The sequence below is a fragment of the Spodoptera frugiperda genome, chromosome 6 (assembly GCF_023101765.2).
Source record: "Spodoptera frugiperda isolate SF20-4 chromosome 6, AGI-APGP_CSIRO_Sfru_2.0, whole genome shotgun sequence".
NCBI classification, from domain to species: Eukaryota; Metazoa; Arthropoda; class Insecta; order Lepidoptera; family Noctuidae; genus Spodoptera; species Spodoptera frugiperda.
In genome coordinates this window covers 11,118,718-11,131,449 of record NC_064217.1, presented here as the reverse complement: position 1 = coordinate 11,131,449, position 12,732 = coordinate 11,118,718, and the positions used below count along the sequence as shown (strand labels likewise).

At 33.3% G+C, this 12,732-nt stretch overlaps 1 protein-coding gene across 1 annotated transcript in view; it reads right to left on the bottom strand.

Moving 5' to 3' along the window:
* Positions 1 to 226: 226 nt before the first annotated feature.
* The window catches only part of LOC118267742 (breast cancer metastasis-suppressor 1-like protein), a 93,871-nt gene continuing 81,365 nt past the window's right edge, over positions 227 to 12,732 (bottom strand). Inside the window, exon 4 of the mRNA XM_035581899.2 lies at positions 227 to 1,843. Coding sequence (XP_035437792.1) covers positions 1,610 to 1,843 — 234 coding nt within the window. The 3' untranslated portion in view covers positions 227 to 1,609. The remainder of the gene's footprint in view (positions 1,844 to 12,732) is intronic.

Genomic DNA, 12,732 nt, shown 5'->3' with positions numbered 1-12,732 from the left:
TAATCTGTAGTCAATTGACGTAAATATTTATGGATTAGTGTATAAATAAAATATAGGCTTTATAAAGTTTTCATAAAATGTGTATTAAGGTGCGTGAATACCTTTTATAACTAGTACCTTTTATTTATTTAATGATGCTACGTTAATGAGTTTTTAAATATCTGTCATTCCAATAACTAGTCAAACTTTTGTGAAATGGGGTAAACATACAAATGAAACTAAGAAATCACTTTGAACATTTATTTTTACTTCAAACAATAGTTAAGTGTCAACACTCCAACAGTAGTAGCAATGACTGCCGACTAAATACGAGTCAAAAGTCATCGAATAGGCTAGTTTCCTACTAGTCAAATTCAATATTTATTTCGAAACGTCAAAAACGATATTTTCTACGATTTTTTACGTAAACTTATTTCTAGAAAATTATTTAGAATAATTTGAAAATTAAGTAGATCATCAAATCTATGAATGAAAGTGTGATTATTTTTGAATATTTTATTGTATTGAAAAGTCGAAATAATTTATTTTTGACTGAGGAAACTACCCAATTCGATACTATGTAGAAATTGACACTTAAAACAATAGTGAATCCTGATTATTTGTTTCCATAATTCGGTAACATACACAACCTCTTGTGTTTTGTACCCTACAAAAATAAATACAATCATATCGTCCATTAAGGGTTTAAAACTTGGCTAAGAAATATACATCGTACAGTATCGGCCAAAAGTATTAGGTCATCTATAAACAATCACAAAGATACATTCTTTTTCAATCTATCTTTACTCCAAATTAATTAGTGTACATTTATATGATTAATTTTAGAAGTACACAGTAAAAACAAGGAATTTAATAAATAATGCCGTTTTGAAATGTTATGTAGAGGATGAAAAAAGAAATTGTTAAATTAATGAAATGCGAAGTATAGCGTTTGTTATCAAGTGTTTGTAAACACCGGCACTGTTGTTTGTACACAAAATATACAGACAGCGTGTGATTATGGAGTAGGATTGTAGAAGTTGTGAAGTAAAGTTGTAAATAAATACGCGAATTAGTGATAAATGCTAATAAATGTTCAAGAATGTATGATCGATGAGGTTTAGGCCCTTCAGCAGCAAAAAGAGGAGTGTCCGACAGTATATTGCCTAATACTTTTGGCCAACACTGTATTTTTCAATGTCTCCCGTGAGCTGCATAAATCCTATACGAATCTTCTCATTAAAACGTCTCTTTGTTATTTATAGTACTTTTACTTACTACGGCCATATCTCCGCCAAAAATGTGATTCAAGAAATATAATCAAATTGTCCTTGAAATTGAGTAACTAAGTCTTTCTTTTAAATACTATAACGGCCGAAATTTCTAACCTATCCAATCCAAAATCTATGGACAAGGATCGATTTTTGTCATTATAACATTTGTATGGAGTTTCTGAGAAAAATCTATCTTAATCCACAGATTTTAGGTTGAGATAGGTTATAAATTTTGGCGATAAAACGTGCCTCAAATAACCTGTACTATGAAAGTGGCAATCGGCCACTATTTACAGATCTTCTCACGATTTAACCTTACACATTATAAAAATATCTAGAAAAATCTTTGTAGAGTGTTAATCAGTTCTTTCCAGAAGCTTCCTGACGAGCCTCCAGTCCTCCATGATGTCAGCATCGGGCAGCATGTACACCACGTAGGGAGGGGACACCGTCACCTGTCTCCTGCGCCTCTTCCTCCCCCACTCGGGCCCACAAGACCAGAGGTCCACCGTGTGCCGCTCCTCCTCAAGTTTCTTAATTTTCTCTAAGATTTCTTCCTTCAAGTTTTCATACGCCAGCCATTTTTCACTCTGTTGACAAAAGAAAAAATAATATATGAATAAACTTGCTATTAACTCGCTTGCGACCTTGGTCGGCCGAGGCAAGGACGTAATCCATTAGAGGTTTTACGTTACATTTTTATATTGTAGACAGTGTTATGTGTTACAGAATGGTCTGAACTTAGATCTAAACACAATCATTATAAGACACATTATACCATGTAGACAAATGATTTATATCAATAAGACACATTTAAAAGTCAAACATACAAATGTCTGTGAAATAACAGACAGTATTATTAAAGTGTTCAGTACAGTTACTAGATAATATGTACTACATCGCTTTAGAAGCTTATTTACAAACATTTCAGGTTCATAAACAACATTATTCCTGTAATAATTCCATCCCAAAGTTTAAAAAACAACTCGAATGAATAAAAGTATAAAGAAAACAAGAAGCAGTTGCTTTAACGTTTTCCAATCGTCAGATCAATTAATAAAACTTAGAATTATAAATAATTCATTCATCACTCAAGCTAAGTCGAGTGTCTTGGTGTGGGCTAAGCGTCGCGCGCGCAGGGCAATTTTCGACGAAACCGGTTTCCCTTGGTCGCCATGATGAATTTACCTGACACTTTATTGAAAAAAACTCCGAGCAGTCTGACGGGTCAGTTATTTTTGAGTTTTATTGCAAAACTCAGTCATTGAAGGCGTTTTGAATGTTAGTCTAGAGATTGTTGAAAGGATATTTGTTTGATTAGATTTTCGAGGTTTGTTCATAAACATTATATGCATATTTATCTTGAATATGATTGAATTCCTTAATACTTCTAACTAGAAATGGGATGTTAACTAGGTAGGTTTATTATTTAATACTTTATACATAGTGTGAGTGACGTACATGTCGGGCTCTTTCCCATATAAGTATAATTGCACAAAAAAGGGCCTGTAAAGGTATATTAAAGGTAAAGGTATAATACATGTACATATATGTACAAATACATACAAATTACACACAAATACTATTTTTTTAAATAAATAAACGGTATTAATAGACACTGAAAAAAGACATGAATTTATTGCAAAATGTTTCTACTATTAAATATTAATTTAGTTACCCGTGGTATGAAACCAATGAAATAATAAGAAGAAAAAGAAATAAGCCATATTTCTAAAAAGATAGTTAGCAATGGATCCTAAATGTAACATTGTCGTATGTATTTGTAAATACAAAGGGCGACATTGTAGTATGTATATTGGTACAATTAAAATGTTTCAGTAAATTCCACCTGAAACGAGCAGTTTCATGCATTTGTTCACAATTATGCATTTTAATTAAACACGTGTATTGACTATACAATGTTGTATAGTGACGTATATATGTATACTTAATGCAGTTTTGTTACAATATTGTTTAAAAGTAATTATATAAATTGTAGCCGAGTGTAGTTGAAATAACAAAGTTTACTTTTATGTTTTCGCAAACTGTAGCGAACGTAGTAGGTACTGTTACACCACTGCATCAGCTTTGTGATTGCTAAGCAATCTTGGATAGCTAAATAATTCCCTAACTTTCCACTAATAAGAATAGGCTAACAATTTATTTTAAACGTTGGCCCACAATATTATTTTCTCTTGTAATGTGTGTGCGTATACAAACATACAAGTTCACATACACATGACAATTACAAACAATTTGTGAATCACACAAAGAGTAGAGATTTTGAATTGCGAGTTGTGTGTCATAAAAAATCGTACAGAAACAGGAGAACTTAAAGCTATAGGATACCTACTTAAATTATATGATAAATATGTTATATAAGGTTTCAATTAAGAGTAAAAAGTACAGTACACAGTTCCTATATCCATGATCAAATAGCTAATATGTTTCAGTAGACCTAATTCAGTGCAAACAAGACATCTAATAGAGTTCCAAGCGAAAAATATAATAATTATTACATCTAGTATCTAAATCGTCCACCCCACACTTACAATACGCAGTACATATCCTAAAAAACCCGACAATGGTGTGCCGTGGGCTCGTCTCGAGCCTGGCTCAGGTAGACGCGATCAATGGCCCTCTAATAATAATATATTATCCGCACATCTGCCGGCGAAGGCCGATACTATAGGAGAACGCGATCGCAACGTCCTGTATTCAATAATTGAGCTGCTGTACTTATTATTTGTTTTGCAATAACTGTTGGGGATGCAACTATGTTCGTGTTAAGGGTATGTAAAGGTTAACTGGTTTAAAATTAGATTCGATTTTGAGTTCTAATTCTATTGTTATATGTTTTATATTCGAGGAGTTGTATTTCAGTTTTTGTCTTTATAAATCTGTAATTAAGTAACTTATAATTTATGATTACTATTTAGAATTAATAATTCATCTGAATTAATAGTATATTTGCGTAATATGATTAGTTACCCTGAACAAAGAGAATAAAGTAGCAAGTTCTAGACCTGAAAATCTTGAAAGTAGACTACATAAAATATGTTTTTATACAATCTAGTATGTTTCGTATAGTAATCTGGAAACTTAAATCTTTTAAACATAAGCAACTGCTGTTTCATGTCAACGTTTCTCATTTGGAAACAAAGAAAAATATTTTGAACTTTATCGAGTATCTGCATTTGGATGCAAGTCAACATCAAATATGAATAACACATAATAAAAGGTCATTAGTCACTCCGTGAGTTAATGGCCGGTACATTATTGTTGTATCACAAAACAATCACATAATAAGCATTGTTCCAAATATTTCTGTTAACGTCGACTTTTCGCTTTGTTTTTATAGAATTTGAAGCCAGTACTGGTTGTTGCTTTAGATTAAAATGATCAGAGATGAGTGATATCTCTTTAGCTTGCAGCTGAATCCTTATTGAGTACAACAATAGGTTCTTGGTCAATCAAGTAATTGGTGAATGGCGATCGTGATGGACCGGTCTGGCGAACCATATCACAATTAGTCTTGAATGACTTCAAGCATTGGCTTGAGTAACATATCTTACAAACAAATGTCAAGGCGTTACAATTACTTCTTATCGATTTGCATATCGACTATGATTAGGTCGCACGTGTAAGTCCAAAACTTAATCATATAAAAACATTTGACTCGTTATCATTTGCATTGAATATGAACATATTGGACGTTTATTTCGTAAGTGTAGTATGCACGCTACATAATTTCACGTACAATGGTGTACAGTAAAATGTCGAGCCACGCTCGCTCCCCATATCGCTTGATTACAGCGCCAGCGTAAGCATGTGCGCGTCACGTTGAGCGTCCCGTGCGCGCGCACAACATGGCGGCCGCGCTGCGCAGACGCCGTTTCCGGGAAACACTGCGCGCCAACCGACGCGCCCGCCATCTTGTTTAGTAAAGCGGTAATTTATGGACGACAGCCAAGCTTTGGAGGAATGCGTTTTGGTGTACTGAATGAGGCACTTAAGTTATTCGGTTAAGTTACTTACTTCAATTTATTCAGATACTTTATGAGCTTACCGTTTTTGGTTTGAACTTGGAAGTTACTACATGTTTAATAATTTATTAATTAATTAAATCTGTTAACCGATGCCTATAGTATTAAACTTAATTAGCTATCATATTGAATTCAAGCATAGTAAATAGCGAAAGTAGTATTTAATATGTATTGGGTGACGCAATGCTGTTATTACGTATTGGATGACACCCAAGACACTGAATGCTAATATTGGCATGTGCATAATCCTATATAAAGACAATAAGGAACTATTCAACATTAACGGTTACAAAAGGTGTTTATTGTCGAAATTGCTTCACGGTATGCGAAACTTGGTTACTCAACTATTCGCTCAAAGACTGGAAGACCGTCAGAATCTTGCTTTGTTTAAGACTCATTGGCTTATGATTACAATTCCTGAGATTTATCAATTGTCATCCGTAAACCCACAAGAGGGATACGAGGTAGTCTTCCAACGTATCGACCTATCAATTAGGAAAACATTATAAGAAATAATCTTTAAGCTTAAACAGAATTAAAGTTATTAAAATAGCCTGTTGGCTGGTACAGTTTCGTTTTGCATATTCTGAAATAAAAGTAATTGAATAATGAATAATTGTACGGAGAGTTCGCCAGCGGTGCTTTATCATAAATTGAATAAACTCGGGACGAATTGAATGGCTTTGCAAACTGTATTCAATGTAGCAGTGATGAATACACGGACATTTGTATTGAAGGCTATTCTTTATGTAATGATTAACTACAGCCCGCGGTTGTACACTATTCTAAATATTTCGATCCATTTTTTGAACGGAACGAAACGGTATAATGCAGACACTTTCTCTAAGCAGTTTCTTTACAATTTTTTATCAATAAGGAGTCTTATTTCTATGTCATTATATTCATTTCATCAATAATAACCTATCCAGGGAGTTAAAGACAGTTACTAGTTTTGTCAACTCAGCCTGTAATATGTATATCTGCTTACCCCTTCGGGGATAAAAAGACATGACGTTATATTAATTTTCTATCCTTAAACATGGTTTTACGGCACACAATATTCGATTAAGCAATATTTTACGATTAAACTCAAAGTTTAGTCAATTCAGGTTTCTAAGCAATGATAACTACTTATTTATAAAAACGCAAAATAGTTTTTAAAAAACCATCCAATCTTTCTAACTTCGTTTAAATATTAGCTTATTTAAATATATTCAACTAGACTACAAAATTAAACAACGCAGCTTATTCTGTGAATAACATAATCAACTTTAGAACTAGTTTATTCAGAGTGGACAGGTGCTGGAGGTGGCCACTGGGGTAGTTTTAGAGAGGTAAGATAAGAATCACACACTCCCTTGTCTTTCACCTCAAAAAGTAAGGCGCTGTATAAAGGTTCCCGCCGTCCTCGAAAACTGTATGTTATCAAAAACTGGACCAATCACAGCGCTCATCTCCAGTGTAATCTTACGCAACATCTCGCTTACGTCAACGTTTAGTTGATCAGTGTTAAAACTGATAAATTACTGATAAGCAAGCTATTTTAACGTTATTGTCTCATTGGGTACATGTTGTGGTCACAATTTATTGATAATGTTATAAACGGTACTGGCGAAAAATATACGTATTGAACAAATTATCGTGGTCTCATTATAAACTATATAAATTGTAATATATTTTGTTTTATAGATTAAAAAGACTATTTTAACTTAATTTCGTCGATTATGAAGGCATCGTTTAGATCATAAGATGAGGAAGCTATTATTAGGTTCTCAATTTTACTATTTTTCAGTAATAACACGAAGTTTGGCTTTTATAACAGGAATTACCTAGTAAGGTGCTTTTTCACTAGAGATTTGTTATGCTACGTTGCTGTGGATGCATTTGGCTTCCACCAATCATATTCATTGGTACACATAGCTTAGCACTGGTGAAAACGGACTTAGCTAAGCTATGTTTTTTATATGGAAAGGTGCGTGCTACGGTGCTATTGGATGCATGCTAAGGATGCGTGCTATGGATGCGTGCTGTGGACGTATGCTATGAATATGTGCTAGGGATGGTTTCCCTACTATCGATACATCGCATACTCGAGTTGCGCATGTTCTTCGCACAGCTAAGCTTAGTATCGGTGGAAACGGTCACATAGTTTCGTTTAGCTACTACATCTTCGTAGCATAACTACATAACACTTCTCTGTTGGAAAAGCCCACCAACAATGGATCTAATAACATGACTGGCGAAAAGTGGATACGTTATACACCTTTCTTTAAGCGACAATGTTATGTAACCATTGCAAGATCTCAAACTCCAAACTAAACTAAATCAATAAAAGAACAAGTAAGTAAGTAACACTAGAACAACTAAAATCTGGACAAAGTTAAGTGTCGCAGTGTACATACGGCGTGACGTCACGGACAAACATGGTCGACATTGCTATGTATTTACGTCGCAGTAAGTACAGCGTGTTTGTACAACTACATTATTTGATGGACATCCATGTTGATGGTGAAGGTCGATAGATTCGCTCACTTTACTTAACCGAAGAGCTTGCCAAAATGTAAGCGGAACGCTCCCAAACGGCGCAAACAGGGGACGGTAAAAAACGTGTGTTATTTAAAAAATAATAAAGAATTCAATGTTTATTTCAAGTAATAATAGTTGTAATCTAATGCTGAATTTTAATATTGCATGAATAATACGAACACAAAAACGATTAAAATTATAAAAACATAAACAAATTGTGGTGATTTTCGGGAGCGTTCCGCTTACACCTTGTATAATGTTACACCTTGTATTTGCATTTAAAATTATGTTTTAAGGTCGTTACTTAGAATATTTGAAAAAGGATATTTGTTATGTAATGTTTCAGAATAATTGGGGCTGAAACCAACGGTCTTATCGTGATGGATGGCAAATAAGACACATTATTATAATCACCCAGCAGAAGTCTACTGCTGAAAAATCTCTGGGAACTAAGATCACTAATATAGCGTTTAAAATCTGAAAGCTATACTTGTAATGGACAAGCCATGTTGATCGATGATCAGATACCAAAATAGGGATGATGACAGGGTATGAAAATTAAAAATCTAATTATTCCGTCAGTTAGGTAACGAAAAAACATTAGACATGTTTAGATAAAACGTATCAAAGTTTAAAAGTGGGAGTAAATATGTCATTTCCACGTATAAAACGTACCTAGGACTGACTGATATTTCAAATGAACATATCGTCGTAACTACAATATATTTCCGTAAGAAAATAAAAAATACGTGTCTAATGTTTTAAAATAATTTACAAGACGGACATTAAAATAAAAATTAGTCATCTACCCTATTATGCAGAAACATAAACAGCAGGAAGTCTCATACAGTGGTTAATCCAAGAGGATAAGTTTTAATAAAAGACGAGGTAAAAGAATTAAAATAATAATGATTAGATCATTCATTGTACATTCTAATACATACATTTGGACTGTGTTGAAGGTTACCTATAAAATACCCTAATACTAAACTAACAATACTTCTATAATCGATTGGACCGACACCTAGACTCCTTAGTCGAAACTTGTACACTACAAAACTTCTTAGTCGAAACTAACACATACACAGATAAAGTAAAATCAATAAGGTTCTATATATCTAGGAGATAAATTCTCGTACAGAACCCAAGTATCAGACGCCGGCAGACGGTAAATACTAAATTAAGTTTATTAAGACGTCTAAGCTTAAATAGTTATAGCATCTTGTCTATAAATTCCAGTACTTAATCCACTTAATGTATCTACTCTGGTTTAGCTTAGGAATAAATGTGTTTCTTCAAAGCATCGAGTCGACTTCTAATCTTATTACAATTATCGATTGAATTACGACTCTTGTTGGCTTTAAGTAAAAAATATTATAGTCGAACATGTTAGAATCAAGATGGTGACAATAAGGTGTCAATGCTCTTTTTATATTTGCTAATCTAACTAAGTACATAAAAATACAGATAAAATTGGGCGTATTAAATTGTAAATTCAAATCAAAATTTCGTCTATATAAAAGTATGTTACATATACATATTAATATCTATTATTACATTATATCATTTAAAGAAAATCTATATATTTTTTTCAAGAAACAGTACAAAGCGTACAACATAAAACACACAACATGGCTACGCCATTACAAAACAGTGTGGGTGTCACAACTCCTTAGCCACTCCACTTGCACCTTCGGAGAAACTTCATATGATTGTTATTACTATGTTTAAAAACACATTTATCATAATTACACACAGAAGATTCGCATCAATACCCATTTCGAGTGATATTGCAAATAAATACGTATTCAAATCTTTAACTTGACAGGAAATACCTATAAAATATTTCATTAAGCTTATCTATTATATTTAATGTAAACTATATTTAAATATGACAATTACTGGGTTTATATACTTTGTGCTTCGTCGTAATAAAGGATTATACTGATTACATATATTTAACGATGAAGACTTCACGTAATATGTAATTACATCATCTATTATATTATTATATTTAATCAGTTCCGTAATTAAGATATTAAATGCAAGGCAAAAAGAGTTATAGCATAGCAAATCTAAGTCACCGTTAAGTAAATTGGCAGCTAATGTAAGTAGTTAATCCCATAAGCCGTATAAGTTTATACCTAGAAGAAAAGGTTTTATAACTTTCCAGTATGTTTATTAAAATGTTATATTTCATCAACCTGCTCCCAATAATTTGAAAAGTGAGTAATTTGAGTGAGGTGAGTTTCTCGTTTAAATCGGTATGTTAAATAAATTTCACCCATAATGTTACTGTATTTGTAAATAGCATTTTCTCATGAGAAATTGTATGGTTAGTACTAGTTAATAGTGCTTTACCATAGTTTAGATTATACAGTTATACATACCGAAAAACCGCATATAAGTAAGACATAGCGTTAAGCTTCTACAGCTGTACATAACAAAAATCTATCGTTACATTATATATCATCATTACCTACCTATATAAAACTTTGCCTTCCTAATCTGCACCCTGACGTAAACACAAGTAAGTCTAATTTCCCGGGAACGCTGCATGATGCATCGCTACGTGGAATTTGATTCAAAACATCAAAACATCTGAAGGCTAACATTGTACACATGAGTCATGGGATTTTGTGGGTGATCGCGTTGTAATGACGTCATAGCGCTGAGATGTCGGGTATGGTTTCAATCGAGTAATTGCCAGATAAGATTATGTCTGTGGGTGTATGTAGAAATTGAGGATCCTTTTGTTACTTTTTTAGGCGTTCATTGACTGTACCAGAGATCAAATTGTATTTGGTAGTAAATTCTTCTTTCTTCAAATCTTTGAATTTACGGTGGTTGGGCAATTAACTGCCGTGCAACATGTAGTGGGAGTAACTCTTTGTGATCCACAAATTGTTGTTTCGTGTCTGGGTGTCATGTGTATGTAAAATTGTATGTTTGTAAACTCACCCACAACATAGGAAAAATCCTAGTATGGATCAGATTTTTAAAAAAACGTCTTTCGGAAATCTATTACACATAAAAAGCATGTGCCTAATATAGTTTGTTGGGTTATGAGTACCTTGTTAACCTGGTGTGCATTAGAGTGACTGTTTAGCATGAAGTTATAGGCTTAGCCGTAAGTAGTCTTAAAGATACGACCGATGTATGGCAATAGACTCGTTCCTATGGGACTTGTACATTATATAACTGATGGGAAGGGATGTAGCCACCATAATACTACTTTGGGGAATATCAAAAGTGATATCAATCTTTATGATAGTTTGTGACTAAGCTATTGCAGTATCATAGAATTTATGACGACTTACAAATCATTATGTTTTTGGGATTTCATTTAAGGTTTATTTTATATTACTGACTAATTGTGAAATATACTTGGAATAAACGTTTTAGTTCGTTATGTGAATTTACACCTTCATGATTTTTAAAACCGAAAGAAGATTATTTTCGTGACCTAATGCCAAATGCATACGACCATTGGAATGTTAAGGTTTATAAGTCAGTCAGTCAGTGAGAGAAGTTTCTTTTGTATTCATTAAATGCAGAAAACTTCGCTCAAGACGCTCCCGTGATATAAAAAGTATCCTACTACTTAAGTCGACTTATATACTGTCTGTATACCAAATTTCATCAAAATCCGTTTAGTAGTTTCAAGCATGGTTGACAGACAAACGTGCAAACAAACAAACAAACTTTTACATTTATAATATTAGGTGTGATATAATCGGCTCTTACCCTGGATGCTTCAAGGAACCATCAGACCACCACAGATAGGGCCCAGTAGGGCTGATCCGGAGCTGCGGACTACCTAGCGGGTTAGCATAACAGGGTGGTTTTTAGTCAGTAAGAATCTGACACTAGCCTCGCCCAAGGCGAGTCGAGAAGTCGGCTCTTACACTATCTGTTTACCAAATTTCTTCAAAATCTTTTTCAGCGTGATTGACGGACAAACGTGCAAACAAATAATCTTTTACATTTATAACATTGTGTGATATAATAGACTGAAGACATAGATCTGAACATACTTACTAGGTACCTATATTCTTTAGAAAACCTCTATTAGGAGCATTTACGTATGTCGCAGGCGAATTGGAGACATTTTTGACATATTATACAAATTATGTTTTCAAGTATAACACCAAAAATAACAATGATGACTGCATAGATTTTCTTATTACCTCGTAACACAAGTGAATCTACATCATGAAATTAATTAGGAGACTACATATAACTAATGCACGTGACATACCAGTAGACATTCATAAACAGTTGTTTATTACAACTTCAATGACGCGATGACGAGTGTACAATGTGATCTCGCCTTATCTGCAGTTATCGGGTGCAACACGTGTCGCTTTGTCAGATGTATCTTGTCAACTGTATCGGTATAATATGTATAAGTATTAGTATATGTTTATTAGTATAGTAAATGATTTGTTATAACAATTTACATGTAACGTTATGTCTTTTATCCCTGAAGGGGTAGGCAGAGGTAGACCTGCACATTATGGCAGTTAATGTGTGTAAAAATGTACAATAGTTACTTGGATACTAAGTTTCTGAGAATATTCAGAGTGAGAGACATACTTTAGCTTGAGATTGGCAATATATTCCGGTTTTCTTAATTTTTTACTGTTTTTTATTCGTATTTTAGTTTGTATTTTTTGTGTTATTAACTTAGTATTATATGCATGCTGTGGTTATCTATATAATTGGAAATACATATAAAATTAAGGTGCTTTTTATGTTACTGTTATTTTCATTGTGCAATATTTGCTATATTTATGTGAATGAAATAAGTCTGTAACAGGAATAATTTTAATATCTAGTGATTGTAGGTGTTCTTTCAGAATTAAAGGTCTCGAATTGATGCTTAGTCAAACGAATTGTTGAGG